Source organism: Aspergillus mulundensis (assembly GCF_003369625.1).
Source record: "Aspergillus mulundensis strain DSM 5745 chromosome Unknown scaffold_1, whole genome shotgun sequence".
Classification (NCBI taxonomy): Eukaryota; Fungi; Ascomycota; class Eurotiomycetes; order Eurotiales; family Aspergillaceae; genus Aspergillus; species Aspergillus mulundensis.
The window spans coordinates 1,600,948-1,617,307 of record NW_020797889.1 but is presented as its reverse complement, the minus strand read 5'-3'; the positions used below and the strand labels follow the sequence as shown (position 1 = coordinate 1,617,307).

The 16,360-nt window shown below is 52.9% G+C and overlaps 6 protein-coding genes across 6 annotated transcripts; 4 read left to right on the top strand and 2 right to left on the bottom strand.

The window, feature by feature from the left end:
• Positions 1-276: 276 nt before the first annotated feature.
• On the bottom strand, positions 277-2,352 carry DSM5745_02044 (putative protein kinase; the record flags this gene model as incomplete). Its single annotated transcript, XM_026744060.1, has 2 exons — positions 277-824; positions 876-2,352. 2 exons carry the CDS (start codon positions 2,350-2,352, stop codon positions 277-279), a joined length of 2,025 nt encoding a protein of 674 aa, XP_026607223.1.
• A 1,367-nt stretch (positions 2,353-3,719) lies between these two features.
• DSM5745_02043 (protein transporter TIM23) lies at positions 3,720-4,384 on the bottom strand (the record flags this gene model as incomplete). Its single annotated transcript, XM_026744059.1, has 2 exons — positions 3,720-3,743; positions 3,800-4,384. The coding sequence occupies 2 exons, from the start codon at positions 4,382-4,384 to the stop codon at positions 3,720-3,722; spliced, it is 609 nt and encodes a 202-aa protein (XP_026607222.1).
• Positions 4,385-4,753: 369 nt separating this feature from the next.
• Positions 4,754-10,182, top strand: DSM5745_02042 (THADA/TRM732 family protein; the record flags this gene model as incomplete). Its single annotated transcript, XM_026744058.1, has 10 exons — positions 4,754-4,908; positions 4,978-5,936; positions 5,985-6,945; positions 6,995-7,234; positions 7,284-7,512; positions 7,563-7,873; positions 7,920-8,434; positions 8,482-8,622; positions 8,669-9,291; positions 9,343-10,182. The coding sequence occupies 10 exons, from the start codon at positions 4,754-4,756 to the stop codon at positions 10,180-10,182; spliced, it is 4,974 nt and encodes a 1,657-aa protein (XP_026607221.1).
• A 410-nt stretch (positions 10,183-10,592) lies between these two features.
• On the top strand, positions 10,593-11,525 carry DSM5745_02041 (uncharacterized protein; the record flags this gene model as incomplete). The annotated part of the gene is made up of 1 exon (XM_026744057.1): positions 10,593-11,525. The coding sequence occupies one exon, from the start codon at positions 10,593-10,595 to the stop codon at positions 11,523-11,525; it is 933 nt and encodes a 310-aa protein (XP_026607220.1).
• Positions 11,526-11,835: 310 nt separating this feature from the next.
• On the top strand, positions 11,836-13,922 carry DSM5745_02040 (PX and BAR domain-containing protein; the record flags this gene model as incomplete). The annotated part of the gene is made up of 6 exons (XM_026744056.1): positions 11,836-11,926; positions 11,974-12,242; positions 12,288-12,554; positions 12,601-13,611; positions 13,667-13,780; positions 13,827-13,922. 6 exons carry the CDS (start codon positions 11,836-11,838, stop codon positions 13,920-13,922), a joined length of 1,848 nt encoding a protein of 615 aa, XP_026607219.1.
• A 1,140-nt stretch (positions 13,923-15,062) lies between these two features.
• DSM5745_02039 (arabinan endo-1,5-alpha-L-arabinosidase) lies at positions 15,063-16,301 on the top strand (the record flags this gene model as incomplete). The annotated part of the gene is made up of 1 exon (XM_026744055.1): positions 15,063-16,301. One exon carries the CDS (start codon positions 15,063-15,065, stop codon positions 16,299-16,301), a length of 1,239 nt encoding a protein of 412 aa, XP_026607218.1.
• Between the last annotated feature and the right edge of the window lie 59 nt (positions 16,302-16,360).

Genomic DNA, 16,360 nt, shown 5'->3' with positions numbered 1-16,360 from the left:
GTGAGCTTGATGGGATTGCCTAGGGTCGATGGATCATCAAAGCCTCAGTTACGCTTGTTTAGTTGGCACAACGATGGAACTATAGGCTGGAGCATTTTCAGGATTCTAAGGGTATAACATCAGATCTAGCTAAGCTTCATCAAGCATTCGGCATTCCCGCCGACCTAGTAATCATGCGTGGGTCATACGTAGTAGCGTAAACAAGTGAAAAGCGTCAAGAGAACAAAAAAGAAAGCAAAGAGAATATTAAGTTACAGAAAGAAGACAGAGACCAGCTCAAGGAACTTCTTTATCGCCTCGCTTCAACCCACCAGGCACATCAATCGCATCCTTCACCCAGTCCATGGCGGCAATCTCGTCTAGGCTCTTGCGCTTGGTGCTTCGTTTCAGTAGTGACTCGACACACTCTCGCGCACCTTCAAGACCGCTGCCCTTTGCGGGATCCCAGTCGCCATCGCTGTCAGCGTACCGGTACCAGGACCACTCGCAGCGAGCGATGCGGTGGGGGGTACGAGCCCGGAGTTTCGCAGGGTCGCCCCGGGTTCCGGGTAGGGCATCAAAGGGGAGTCGGCTCTCCATCATCGCATACAGCAAGACTCCCAGCGCCCAGCCGTCGGTGGAGCGCCCGTCATACGGCTGGCCCATGAGGATTTCCGGTGCTGCGTAGTCTTCACTTCCACAGCGAGTCTGGAGAAGAGGGCTCTCAGGCGGCTCAGGTATACGTCGCGACAGGCCCAAATCGCTCACGGTTACAACGGCACGGTCATAAGTGCGCCAATCGGTAATTCTCTGCAGAGCTTCTGTTGGGAGGTTGACGAGCACGTCTGATCATCACAAGTCAGCCTTGTTCTATCGGACGAAAGTGGGAAGCTTACTCTCGAGTTTGAGATCGCGGTGGACCACATAATACTCATGCAAATGGCGCACAGCAGCCACCAGTTCGGCGAATATCCGGCGGATAAGTCCCGGAGTAAGAGGCCTGGTGTTGTTTGAGACAACCTCGAACAAGTCACCACCTGGACAGTAATCCAAAACCAAAAGGGCGCGCTTTTCGTCGCTCCCAAAAGCCTTCAACTGAACCAGGGATGGGTGGTTCAGGGACTTGAGTATCTCGACTTCGCGTTTGAGGGAGACCTCCAGTCGCTCTTCATCGGCACCGCCAGCTGGTCCATGGTCGATGATCTTAATTGCCACTAGCTTCTGGGTCGGAAGCACGTCGTCTGTTTGGCCGAGACCAGAGTCGGCCACCTCAGGCTCAACACGCACAGCCAAAGAGACCTGACTGAAGGTTCCATGGCCAAGTTGCCGAAGCTTGCGATACAGTCGAGGTTGCTGGGTCCGAATAGAGCGCACCGAGTAGTACTCCTCAGCTCCCTGGGTATCCGACGAATGGAGGATGACGGGTTCATTTTCGTTTACACCATATCCGCTGCTGCGCGGGGGAGAAGGCGGGCGAACCTTGGGTAAAGCAATACCTCTATGAACGGCAAGATACTGCTCGCGATGTAGGTTGTTCGCCTTTGAATCCGTGCTCGACGAGGAGGTGATTCCAGGAGGTGGGATAGTTCCGGAAACGGCAACTGGGCGAGGTTTGATTGGAATGTTTCGGCCTGGCGGCACGTATTCGCTCAGACTGCGATTGCGCGTGTGTTTTGGAGCAGTGGGAGTGTCCGCGACCTTGTCACTGCTCTGTTTATCCGTGATTCCAGATGTTTTGCTGCGCGATCGAGGCTCTGAAACCCCGGTCAAGGACGACTGCGACGGAGCACTCGGACGCATGCTCAGGCTCGAGCCGGTCCTTGAGGCAACCGAAGACGTCCGGGACAGCGACTGCGAATTGCGACGCGCGGGCAGTCTCCATGGCGATGCGCCGCTAATCGGCGATGGTAAAGGTGTGATATCTCCCATGGCCATTAGTTGAGGGGACGACAAAAGGGAAGCTGGTGACAAGGAGCCCCCACTGTGACTTGGTGCCATCAACGCCCGTAAACTCGGCGTCCGGTGTGGAAGGCTGCTGGCAGATGTACTCTGGTGGACATAAAAGTCGGGCTCGCGATGGGGGCTCAACCGATGGGAGCTTGACTGGACACCCGAGACATCTGTTCGGATTTGCAGCGCAGGCAGAGGAGATGCCTGGTGTTCTTTGTGTGCCGCATTTTGAATCAAGTCCGGCGACAAAGTTTCCGTGCATAAAGACACAGGGCCGAGGCTGTCCGGGCCTGGAATCACGGATGATGTTGAATGAAGCTCATTGTCACTCGAAACGGTTGACGCGCTAGACCCGTGTAACTCGGGTTGGAGGGTGACAGACCCTGACCTCTCGGTCGGTGCGGGCGATTCTGGGTAAACCATCGAACGAGTATAGGGCCTGGAGAGCTGCATCCATTAGATGACATTTTTCGTTGTTAAAACGCCATTTAACGAAGCCAGAGCCATACTTGCGATACCGTGCGGGTAAGATCGGGGAATCTTCGAAGAGCCCCTCGGTCAAACCCAGAGGTTGGCGCCGGGAATATGGGCGCCCTTGAGACGGACAAATACTCGCGAGAGAGAGAGACCGTGGCTTCTCAGCGCATCGGAGAGTCTCAAGCTTGAGAGAAGGTGAGTCAAGGGAGCCAAAGGAGGCGCTGGCAGAGCAAGGCAGGAAGGAAGTTCGAAGCGCCGCGGGATGGGGGCTGGTCCAGGGCAGAGAGATTTACCCCGAATCAAATCAAAGTCAAACTCAGCAGCGACGTAATGCTCTGAGCACAGTAAGATTACGCCAATATATTAATAGAACCGGCGGCGTATGAAGTTTAAACTGAACGCCTGCATGCTTGATCTTGAAGCAGGAAAATTTGGCTGTCCAGCGGGGTCAGCTGATTGCCTTCTTCTACCTCTTCTGGCCCTGGTCGACGTCAATGCGGGCTGTTCCAGGCAGGTCTGTCACCTGTTCGGGCTTAGTTGTCCCCGCATCAAGAAAAAGGGCCTGGATAAAGTGCTGGATATGGAAAGTCGATTGCCGGTTCGGGCGCCCAGCCCTGCCAATCCTGGAGCTGATCGTGATGCCGCGGAAGAGGCCCGCCGCCCGTGAGTCTGTGACTATAACGTGTGCTGGGAGATCCTAATCTCGAAATGCATGATGGCACACGCGTTGGTATGTATGCAGGTTTGACTTTGCAAGATATGGACTGTAAAAAGACTAAGCGCTATTACCTAACGGTTCGTGGAATGCACCGGCAATAGGGCAGAGAGAGGTCGATTTGTGGGTTATATGGATCTAGAAGTGCTCCATAGTTGGCATGTGCTTGCGAACCACACCAATTCTCATAGCTACCAGTACACTGATTCCACAGCATACACCGCGGCACACCGTAAATAGCCTTAGGAGAGCTGGGAACTGCTTGGCTTTCAGATTTTCATTGATGCTCCTGACAACATTAAACGCGCTTGGTAAGATGGACTGAAACCTGCATCAGTTTTCGCCAGCAAGAACACAAACGCAGGAGTCTGGTATATGTACAAGAAATTTAACAAGACCCATTACCATGCCCGTTCCCAAAACCATGGACAATGCTGTAGAAGTATGCGTTGAGCGCCAGAGTGAAGAGAGTTGTGAAAAGGCAAGGTAGTCGTTCTAATACAGTATATGGAAAATATAAATTAAATCACCTCCCGCTTGACCGAAACATTGCAGCAAGTAAAGGCGGACGTCAAGATATCGTCAAACGCGTGCGCGCTTAGAAGATAGCCTTCTTAGCCACCTGTAATGGAATTAGTTACTTGATAACCAAGAACGCGTCAAGTTCAATGGACTTACACTCCATGTTCCTGCGATACCCGCCACGATACCACCAGAGATCAACATAGGCTTGAGTCCACGGGTGCTCTTGAAGACCATTCCGCTGACAGCGCCGGCAGCAATGCTGTTGGCGGCATCGTGCTTCCCCCGAGCATAACCGACGAATGAGTTCAGACCGTTGTATACCATAGCAACCACACCGGCCGAGTTTCCGAGGAAAGGTCCTCGCCTTGTGACCGAGTTAAGTACGCTGTTAAGGCGGATCTTGGGCGGCGCAGTCACTGGTGTTCGCTTTAATCCTTCGGCAAGACCCCATGCTCCTCCGACTGCCAGGGCCGCGACATAAGTGGTTCCGGTTCCATAGCAGAGATCGTCTGACCATCCTCGCGACGGTAGAACAGATTGTGAGCCGGGGAGCGAGTCGAGGGCGGAGTCTTCGAGTGTGATGTAGTCGAGAGTATCTTGGTTCAGACCAGCTAGGGGGTGAAGTGCAGTAGGGTCGGGGATGGCAACCTCGGAGAGGAATGAGCTGGCATCCGGGGCGTCAAAGCTATCTGCACCCTTCGTCTGTTTGCGGCCGCTGAGCGAGTCCCAGATGGACATTTTGAGCAGAAATTGGATAAACTAAGGATATAAAGAATACAAATCCGAATGAAAGAACGGGAAGCAGAGGACAGAATTGGCCGATATAGCTTCTGATGGTCGTCGTCGTCGCCTCCGAGTTCGCTTGGATTCGAAGACTGAGGAATCGCAGAGTAAAAACTTCAGTCCCGTGATCAGCCGGCTGGCTGTCGGAGCAAGGATAGACCGGCGCTAAACCCTTTTTGTGGATCCACTTCGAAAATCCACAGGCGGCAAAAAGATATACGATCGAGAAATGGCGGGGATCTGGGCTACGGAAAGCAACTTGCTCGGTGGATTTGGTCGCTATCGACCGGCTCGTTCATACGGACATGCTGCATGGTGACAGTCATGGACAATAAACCCGTTTCCAGCACCGAGGCCACCGCCGGGCCTCTAGACATGGAGCATATCGCGCAGGATATACAAATACTGCCCGAAGCCACACTAGACCAGATCACCAAGGGTCCTTTGGTCAAATTTACCCTTACATGTGATAATGTTGAGTAAGATTGCGTCCTAGTATAAGCAATCTGACCGCTTATGCTGTATATATATTCTGACGGCATCGGCAGGAAAACGCAGAAGGTGTTTAGCTCTTTACTGCAGACATTCTGTTCAGCGTCCATTTCTCATGGCCATACTACGGCCGCATGCAATGCCTTGAGCTCATTCCTTAACACAGCATTTGTCTCGAAATGTCACGAGACTCGCCAAATAGCTCGTTCTCGGGAGACTCTGGTTTCTGTGTTTGAGGGTTTCTTGTCTCGCTTCAAAGACGTAAAGCCCAAGCCCATGAAGCTAGTCCTGGAGTCACTAGCAGTGATTATCGGCAAGTCCCGTAACGAGCCTGGATTTGATGCAATTCGGGGGGAGTTCGTCGACGCTGTCCTGCCCAGCATTCTATACGGCGAGCCTCGATCCAGAGTCAAAGCGTCCATCATTGCGCTAGAGACATTACTGCATAAAAAGGCTATTCTATCGACTGAGCTGATTACACTGGTAGAGTCCTGGCTCCTGCGAAATCCGGAGAGATGGCCAACTGTGCTGCAAGAAGAATGTCGGGTAACCTCAATAGAAATTCCTCGATTTCTACAGCAGTCGCTCGAGCAAGCAGCCGTGGATGTCCAGTCCAGAGAAGCAGCTGTCCAGATTCTTCTCCTGGGGCTCTTGAACCGTGCAAAGGCTTTTGATCTGGCAGCATCATGTGGAGAAGTAATGACAACTTTCTTCCGGAAGCTGGAGCCGTTTGATTCTTCCTTGTCAACCGAAGAGAAGGAGAGGCTTGCTTTTCTCTGGGTTAAGCCGATCAAACACTTCTTATTGCAGAACCTTGAGATCTTAGAGAAACTGACTAATTATATCCTCTTACGTCTGTTTGGGATCAGTGCCAGCGGTTTCCGGTACTTTTTAGGGACACTGCCGTTGGAAAGCCTGCTAGCTGGTGATATGAGTAATTTTTCTTCGGATGAACTGACCCTGCTGTTCTCATCTTTGCAGCTGGGAAAGAAGATTGGGCTGGTCCACGAAGATCGTGAGTGCGAAGGGTTTGATAAGTGGATTGCATCACTGACTTTACTAGATTACTTCACGAAGTTCGAGACAAATGCCGAAAAGCCACTGGTTTTGAAAAGTGAACTCATTGGTCAATTCCTCTTCCACCATGACTTCAACATCAAGATGGCGGCACTCTCTTTACTGATAGCTGCTCCATCAACCACGAAACCGCTGTCCTCAGCTGCTATTAGGGTTATCATTAAAAGTCTGCCATCACTTCACGCAGAATCGGACCCCTGTACTAGGGGAGAGATATTGAGCATGGTCCGTGGATTGATCGTCCGCTTGAAGGGCGGCATTCTTGCCAACATCGACAATCCAGTTGAACCTCGAACAACGTTGAGCAAAAAGCAACCGATTGTTTACATCAGAGATGATGCCGAGACTCGGTCATGTCTGCAAAACTACGTGAACTTTTTAATGGCAGATTTGCGAACCACAGCTTCTTACCATCGGCATATCATGGCAGTCAAAACACTGCAGCTTGTCCTGGAATCGGGTCTTGATGAGCGCTACATCAGTGCGGCGTCTAACAAGCCAGAGCAGCGTCAGATTAGGTGGAAGTTTCACGTGGAAATCTTTGGCCCTAAGCTCCTGAGGTTACTGGTGGACCTCTTGATGGACCCCTACGATGAAGTGCGAACAGCAGCTCTTAACATCTTGAAACTTTTCCCAAGATCAGTGCTTCTTGATACCGCTGGGCATAATAATGGCGATCCCGAGTTATTATCTGCGTTGACTAAAGCGGAGTTACTGGCGAGCAACACTAGTAGAGCTGATCATGCCGACACTGTTGCTCTGTTATATCATTTAATCTTCGTCACAGCGGATGCGAAAGACTCCAAAGATACAAAGTGGTGGGATACCAAGCAGGGTGTTGTCGAATTGATTCTGGGAAAGCTCGAGGGGAAACTGTCTTCTTCAGAAGGGCTCTTCAATTCGTCTCTGCGTGATGCGCCTCTCCACGGCTATCTTTCGGCCTTACGGTATGGAGTATCAACACCAGTTGCGTAAGCCTGGCTAATCGAGTCCTAGGTACATTATTTCCTCGGCGGACTTTCACACCTTGGTGTCCAGTGAAGGCTCTTATAGCCCTGAGAACTGGAGGTCCATCCATACGCGGATATCATCGATCTGTAACAGGATTTGGGAGGAAGTAAAGCCTCAGCTATGCATTGATTCCCCAGAAGGCCATGCCGCCGAACCTATTGAAGACCTCAAAGTTGGACCCAAGGACATTCTCTCTTATTCGTGGCGTGCGTTGCGAGAGTCCAGGTACGTTAACGTAACCCCTTCATAATCATGCGAATTCTAATATAGACAGTCTCCTTGTCCATGCTACGTTATCCAACACGACCTACGGTCCGCAAGGGGAAACTGGCCTGACAAGAAGCGACTACGAGGAGATTGGGAAGAGCAGTTTTACTCAACTCGCAGAGCTTCGTCACAGAGGAGCTTTCTCAACGGTTGCCCAGACATTCGCAACATGCTGCCAGCGATGCGGTCAATCAAGCAACCCCGAGATCTCCGCACTCCCCGAACTTTGGTATCAGGTACATTAAACCCCAGATGACTGAAAGACCTTCTGGCTCATTTTATGTAGGAAGCCAAAAAGATCATTTTCGAGAAGGCGTCCAAACTTACGCGTCGCTCTGCCGGGCTGCCAGCTTTGGTTGGGGGAATTCTGTTGTCAAACCCTGGTGGCCCGTTGTTTCAGCAGGTTCTGCGCGAGCTTCAAGACGTAGCGCACATTCCGGCTCAACTTGAGGCAGAAAACCAGACGGTTGAGCTGCCCCAAGTTCATGCGATGAACTGCCTCCGAGAGGTATTTACCAATGCCAGGCTTGGACCTCATACTGAAGGTTTCCTTATGCCTGCACTGAACCTCTCGGCGGAGTGTATGGGATCACCGATGTAGGTCACATTTTCTTGCATTATGAACGTAGACTGACTGGTCTAGATGGGCACTTCGAAACTCTGGTCTGATGCTATTCCGCGCTTTGATGAACCGCATGTGTCGTACTGATTACCAGGGATTCGGAGGTCAATCCGGGTCAGAGCCAGGAGCGCGGATCTCGTTCCAAAAGTATCCTGGTCTTGTGCAGCTACTTTCCAACCTTCTTGCCGCACCACAAAGAGCAGATGGTGCTGAGCAAGCTGATAGCGCTATGGTCACCGAGCGAGTTTTCCCAGCCTTGGAACTGATTGCTGAGAAGATCCCCAACGCTGCGGACACAGATGATGCTATGCTACTTGGCCTGATCCGCCAGCATCTCAAGAGCCCTGTCTGGGGTATCCGTGAACACGCAGCCCGAGTTTACGCTTCATTGTTGGATCGATCAAATATATTACAAGATATCCAGGCGCTACTCAGTGCGCGGGATGCTGAGACCGAAAACTACCTACATGGAGAGTCGCTGTGTATTCGGTATTCGCTCCGCCGGCTGGCATTTACCCCTTCAGCTCTCTGGAACGGTATGTACTTCACCGATTCCGTTTCGACCACTGCTAATCTATAAAAGAGCGCCTCGGCGATGTCAAGTCGGCGATCAAGACTATTTTTGCCGCGTCTTACCACCTGGCAAGGTCCCCCTTCACTCAAACAACCCTGTTGGAGATGCTGAGCGATGCTGTTGAGAGGAGTGTGGAGTCGGGCGCTGAACGTAGGTGTGGCCCTCTTAAGACGAGTCCAGTAACTGATTATGGCAGGTGAAACCGTGGACCTGTTGGACTTTATCTTCGACACGTATCAGGTTCCTGATACCGTAGATTTCGTGTTCGATTCCAGCAACCCCTCTTTTACAACCTTAAGCACAACTCGCGCGTTCTCCCTCCTCCGCAGAGAACTCGCTTGGGTCGCAGTTCTCAAATCACTCACAAGCGGTGACACCAAGAACCTCGAGGAATTCGTGGATAAAGTGGCCACTCTCGACCCCAACGCTTGCCAATGGTTATTGGAAAGGCTGCACGAGGTATATGGAGCCAAGGAGAAATATACCCAGGTTCTGGCCAAGCTCTACAGCTCGATCATCGTTGGAAATCTTCCCTTGGAAGTCAAGATCCCTGTCATCTCGAATCTTGCGTCGTATCTTCAGGCTGCGCTCGAGTCGAAGAACGCAGCATTGTCATTTACACTGCCCTTGGGCGACCTGGCCCCGCACGTCAAGATTGGTTCAGCCAGCAAAGGGTTCAACAGAGACAGGGCGGATTCTGATCTGCAGTTGGAGGGCTGCCTCATCGGCCTAAAATCTATCTCACAGGCCAACGGGGTTCCGGAAAGCGAAGTCAAGGAATGGGCAACAAGGCTTAGGTTCGCGTTGGCTGAAGAAACTGTAAGTGCACCCTTACTACAGCATGTTTGAGCGTACTAATGAAGGAATCAGGAATTTACCACCCGCTACGCCGCAGCGACATCTATCGCCGCGTTCGCTCAAGCATATCGTCCATCAGGGCAGCCGCCACGAGTCGACCCAAGTTATCTAGAGATATATCTCATTTTATACGACTTGCTCAACGATGACGACGAGGAACTGCGCGACATCGCCGCGGCAACGGCCTCCTATGTCCTCTCCTACTCCTCCGTCTCCCCTCAAAAGGCAGTCGCTTTGTCTCCAATGAACGCAAGCGAGGTCTTCGCCACATTCATTGTAGACAATTATTCCAATTCAACGTTGCTGTTCACTAGGGCTACGCGGTATATCCTCGGTCTGGAACCCAGAGTCGGCGATTCAAACAGCGAGAAACCTCTCTTGCCCGTATCATATGTTACATCTGAGATTAGGAAGGAGAGCACGATTCTCTTTGAGGAGGAAAAGCAGAATCTGTTCATTGAGCCCATTCGCGAGATTGATTTGTGGTCTGACTATGTCCTGACGCGGTTGGGCAAGGCTGCGTTTGAGGAGGAGCTGCTCAAGGATGTCTACCGCTGGATCTCTGATGGTCTGTCTTGTCTTTCGGATATCCTTGCTCGTTCTGACGGTGAGGATGGACTTGTTGGTTGGATGGCGAAGCCTGAGGCTTATACCCTTGGCGTGAGGGTTATTAGTCTTGCGGGTGTTTTGGTTTCGAGTGAGCTCAACGCTCTTGAGTTGTTGGGTACTCAGGAGCAGGGTCTTCTTAAGAGCAAGCTGGAAGGTTTGCTAGAGACTGGGAAGACTGGGTTGCTTCATGTTGATCTTTTGGAGAGGATTGGGGTGGCTCTTTCTGGGGCTCAGATGGATTGACTTTGATTAGATAAAAGTTAGACTAGATATGTTCGGTCCTAAGGTATTCTCATTCTTCACAAGATTGTGTTAATTCCTTCTTGTAGCAAGGCCTAGGTATTCACCTCAATGGCCCCCTCTCCTACTTCCATTGTCAGCTGCCCTCTCCCACTCCTAACACATTCATTCAACTATACCCTTTGATGTCTAATATACTACCATAGCAGCTGGAACTGCTGATTCTCTGCTTCTTCTTAGCAGTATAGCCCTATGGCAATCTCTCCCTCGTTTTGAGGTTCTTAATCATACCCCTTTCAAGCCAGCGAAGTGAGAAGCGAGCTGGTCTCCTCTCCAGTCGACCTCAGCCATCCTACGTTATCCAGCTAGTCTACGAAACTGCCGGCAGTGTTGACATATACGACGACCGCAAGATGCACGAGAACAGCATAATAGCCATTATAGTCGTCGCCGTCCTCGGCTCGATTGGCGGCGGCGGATTCTACGTCTATTACCTACGATCGAGCATCAGGCAAGAGTCCATCATGGCCCGCGTCGGATCCGAGAGAGAACGAACAAAGCAGCTGAAAGCTTTTGCCGCTACAGTGGAACAGGCGAGAAGGGAAAGCCAGGCCCGTGACCGTGCCCGAGCCCATGCTCCAAGTCGTGCCCCAAGTAAACGCAGCCGTGGCCGCAGCCGTGCTCCTTCAAGACGCCGAGAGCCTTCCTTGGATAGGGAACAGGATCAGAACAGAGGCAGGCAGGGCAGTAAAGGGAACAAAGCACAACAGCAGAAGCAGCAGAAGCAGCAGTCTAGGAAGAGTTCTAGGCGGGCAATGCCGTCGCGCGCTGGTTCTGTGCAGCCTGCGCAGGAGGCATGGGGGGCATCGGATGGGATGGCCACAACTGGAGGCCAGGCACAGACTCAGCAGGACTGGCCTGCGACTGGGAATACTGGGGGAGGGGACCAGTGGGGTGATCAGAACCAGAACGAACAAAACCACCACAACAGTCCGAGGAATAGCTATAATGGAGGGGACCAGTGGGGAGAACAGAACCAACCCCAGGACGATCAGAACAATCAAGGCGGCAACTGGACTTCGGACACGCCGGCTGATGGGCAGGCCGAGGGCTCCGGATCAAATGGAGATGATTGGGGCAATAACAACGAAACCAGCAACAATAATGAGCCTGAAACTGGAGAGGGATGGAGTGGTGACAACAACCAGAATGACGCTTCGCAGGGCAATTGGGGAAGTGGCAACAATGACAACAATGACGGACAGCAGCAGGATAATGGGGAATGGGGTGGTTCGGGAGAAGGAGCGCAACAGGCTGCTCAAGACAATGCTGGTACGCACTGGTGATATTCTAGAGGAATCTGAAATGGAAGTGTCTATAAGCTGGAGTAGGGAGATGACGTTGTGGATCTGTTCCCCGCGGATTCGGGCGGTGAGATTGGCCGGCGGCAAGTGACGATGAACGGGTGCTCCTAATTCAGGTTGAGCTTCATGCAACCTCTCTCGTCAAAATCAACTAGCTGGCTATATTTCCTGTGCTATTCGGACGAATAGAATATAACTCCCTTTTCCCTCGAGCCCAAGTTCTTCATCGTATGCGAACGTCATCCCGCGACCGGATCTCGATTGAGGCTGCCTGACCAGCCTCCACACCACCATGTGGAACGACGAAGACAACAACCCGTACGGCGCATTCGACAGTGAGGCCCGGCTGTCGGAATCCCTGCACTCGACTACCATTGAATCGCGTAAGAACCCGGTTTAGCGAGATAGCGTAACCTATTAACATTCCCAGCCTACAACCACGAATACCCCCCTCCACCATCCAGCCACTCATCCAACCCTGACATCTCCGACTTCTCGCAGCACCCTGAGGCGAGCGATGACGATGAAGAAGACTATGGCGCTCAGCAGAGTGGTGCGGGATACACCCGCAAGAGCGTATATGATAGCCGCATCGAACAGCTGCTCTACGAGAACCCGGATATGCCGATTATCATCACCGACGCGGGGAAGAACCACGAGGGCGGGGGGAGCTTCATTGTATACACGATACGGACAGGTGTATGTTCTATAATTGAGATTCCAGGCTTCTGCTAAAGTGAGTAGGATCTAGAGGTTCGGCGACGGTACTCGGAATTCGCATCCTTGCGGCAGACGCTCGTGAGCCTTCACCCGACTCTTATTGTCCCACCGATCCCGGAGAAACATTCGATGGCCGACTACGCTGCGAAGCCGACAAAGGCAAAGGAGGATGCTGGGATCATCGACCTTCGAAAGAGAATGCTGGCGGTGTTCTTGAACCGATGTCGGACAATGAAGGAGATTCGCGAGGATGGTGTTTGGTGGAGGTTCTTGGACCCCAACGTCAGCTGGGTATGTGCACCAAACCTAGGCCAAGGGATATGCTAACAGGGCTTAGAGCGAGGTCTTACATTCTCACCCCGCGTCCTCGGTGCCGAAGAACAACCTCAAGGCGCCTCCTCTTGACCCTGCAAATCCCACACCTGCGCATGCTTGGCTGCCAGTTCCGTCTACATCTGCAAAACTGAAGAATGCATCAGGGACATCGTCTTCTCCGACCGCAGAAGCACCAGGTCCGGAGATACTGGGCCGCTTTCCCCCGGAGTCGCGGAAACTGAGCGAGAAAGAGCTGGACCCCTACTTTATCAACTTTGAAGCCTCAACTCGGGAACTGGAGCTTCTCCTCCAGGGTAATATGGAGAAGGTAAATCGACGAACACTTGCACACTTGTCCGGACTGTCCGCAGATTTGATGGAGCTGGGAGCGCGGTACAATGGATTTTCGCTGTCGGAACAATCCCCAACCGTAGCCACTGCAATCGAAAGGGTTGGACAGGCAGCGGACACGTCTTATATTGAGACAGAAGAGTTGTCGCTTGCGCTGGGAGCAAACTTTGCGGAACCCATGCGGGAGAGCGCTCAGTTCGCCAGCGTGGTTCGCAGCGTCCTACGATACCGAGTGCTTAAGAGGGTGCAGGAGGATATGACAAGAGATGAATTGGCGAAGAAGAAGAGCCTACTGGAGTCACTGGAGAGAAGCGAGCAGGAGGCGAAGCGCATAGAGCAGTACCTCAACCGCACCTCGCCGCAGGGACCGACAAAGCAGCGGTCGTTATCCCAGTCATCGGCGACAAGCAGCCATGGTGACACCGAGGAATCACGGCCGAGCGGCGAAGACACGGCGTCTATTGATTCGGATTTCCCTCCCACCCATGCAGAGCACCCGTCGCAACGGTACCCAGAGTCAGGGCAGACGTCGCCCCCGGCGCACCGCAAGACATCGAGTGGGACGTTTGTCGCCAACAAGATTTTCGGGCGCATCAGTCACGCGGTCCATGGATTCGTGGACGTCGATCCCGAGCGGACACGGCGGGACCACATTGGAAAGACTAAGGAAAGCTTGGTCCAGGTACTAACCCCAAACGCACGAGCTTCATTAAACCTTAATGCTAATTTGATTACAGCTGGAGCAAGCACTGGCGGTGTCTGAGAAGGACGTCAAAGACGCTAGCGCAGGAGTCTTGCAGGACCTTAAGCGGTTCCAAAAGGATAAGGAGGGAGATCTGCGGCGGTACATGGTATGTCTACTTTTTGCCCTGCTGACTTCTGTGGCTAATCGAGTAGGTCGCTTACGCGCGGTGCCACCTCAACTGGGCGCGCAAGAATCTGGAGACATGGACCGAAGCCAAAGATGAGGTGGACAAAATCGAGGCTCGGTAGTAACCCATGGTTGACTGTTGCTTATGCTTCTGGTGTACTCATCGCGGCGTTGGTGGACGATCTGTTATCCAGCTATTTGAAATACCTTGCGCATCCTCGGCAATTGTTTAGATCGACAGATAATCCTATATGGCCTGTATCCTATTGATGATGCTATACGCGCATTGTTATGTTGATCCATGCGATGTCCAAGCAACCAGTATGTACCGTAGTTGACAAGTCGCCGGCGATCGGTTGGTGGTTCAGGCCGAATTTTTCGGTCTGGTGGCTCGAGCCATGAGGCGGGATCCAGGGAGAGCCGAACCAGAACCGCGTTTGTTCCAGGAACAATCCCATTGTGTTACTGTGTATCATAGTGTATGCCTTATAGTTTTGGCATAGTCTGGCATATAACGGCCAATTTGCATGCGACGCAGTGGGGATGATCCGCTCCGTGGCTGGCGGGATCGACAAGACACCATCAACTCTCCTGTCACGCCATCTCAACTCCTCATCTCCTCTCACTCTTGCTTCATCAACTGTGCAACTGGATTGAGATACATCGCCACTTAGCCTGGTTCCTGACCAGAACCCCGGTACAGCTCTGGTACGGAGTCCTTGTTGATCCAACCAGATCATCCGTTGATCGACTGAGCTGAGTGAGCTCCAAATTCCCGCATCCGGCGAAAATTCCTGAACACTCGACTTTTTCGCCAGAGCCAGACCCTCTTATTCTGTGATCCGTAGATCATGCTGTCATGAACGCCGCGAAAACGATGGTCTAACCCCCCGACTGTTCTCCGCTCGCCCTGAGTGCAGACCGAGCAACGGCTCTCATTCGGCCACCGCAGGCCCGCGAACTATGGGCCCTAGCATCGCACCCCTCCCCTGCCGAGTCCGACCCGGGAGGGTAGTTGGGCCTTGCCGTCGGGAGTGATAGTTCGGATTCGGATTTGTAAAGAGATGGCCATAATGGCCGGGGCCGACGGGGCCCGCCAGGACAAAGACGCAAATGGCCTATATTTAACCGTCTCGTCTCGTCCTTTGAGGAGGGCAAAGGCACCCTCCAGGTCGAGGTCGAGCAAAACGAATACTTTCGCTCCTTGTCTGTGCTTGATCCTGCCACTTTCTCTAAGCCGTCCTCTCCGCAGGTATCTCAAGATGGCTGTCTTGTTCGCTCTCTTTTTGCTTTTCTCCCTCGCCCTCTCGGCGCGCATTAGACCCTCTTTCAATGGGACTGCCCTGAACAACAAGGGTACTGGCCCTTCGACCGGAACTGCCGCCGGCACCGACGACCTCTCATTTGAGCCCGGGCCCAACACCGTCTTCCGTGAAGAAGTCCCTCCCGCAGCTGCAGCCTCGGGATTCCCACCGACGCACGGAACAGAACTACGCACCCACGACCCCAGCATCATCTACGTCGACGGCACATTCTACAGCTACAGCGTTGGCCCGCGCATAGTAGTGCACGAAGCCCCGAGAATGGAAGGGCCATGGACCGAGTCCGGCGCCGTGCTGTTCGGCGACAGTGTTATCCAAAAGGGCGACCGCAAAGCCCCCTGGGCCGCAAACACAGTCTACCTCAACGGCCAGTACTACTGTTACTATTCAGTCAGTAACGCGGGCTGCCGTGATAGCGCGATTGGTGTGGCTTCGTCTGCGTATCCAGGCCCTGGGGCTTGGACGGACCACGGACTCATCATTCAGTCTGGGACAGGCGACGGTAGCGATGTCTATCCGCTCAACCAGAGCAACACGATTGATCCGAATGTATTTGTCGATGGCGATGGCAGTTTGTATCTGACTTTCGGCTCCTTCTGGTCGGGCCTGTGGCAGGTTGAGCTTGAATCCGATCTGGTTACAGTCAAGGGATTGTCAGATGGGAACCTGAACGCAGCTCATCTCGCCGCTGAGCCGGGCAAAGTCTGGCGCTCGAAGCTCGCCAACTCGAAAGCCAAGACTGCCACCACTGGCAGCAGTTCCGCGAGTCCCATCTGCGGCGACCCCACAGGCGGCCATCCGATTGAAGGCGGGTATCTTGCCTATCATGCCCCATACTACTACATGTGGTTCAGCTGGGGACGCTGCTGCGAGTTCAAGGACCCTGCCATGCGCACGAACGGGAAGGAATACCGCATCCGCGTCGGTCGCTCCGAGAGTGCGCGCGGCCCGTTCGTCGATAAGCAGGGCATTGACCTTGTCGATGGCGGAGGCGAGACGATCTACGGGTCCAATGGCGATGTCTTTGCCCCTGGCGGGCAGGGGATCTTGTCGGACGCATACGGAGATATCCTCTACTATCACTATCTAAACTCGTCTGTCAGCTATGAATTCAGCGATGCGAGACTTGGGTACAACCGCCTCGAGTATGTCGATGGCTGGCCTGTTGCAGTCTACTAGATTTCCTTGGTATTTGGTTTTGTCCGGAGTTAGGTAGCGGTCTATTGTTTGTTTGTTTA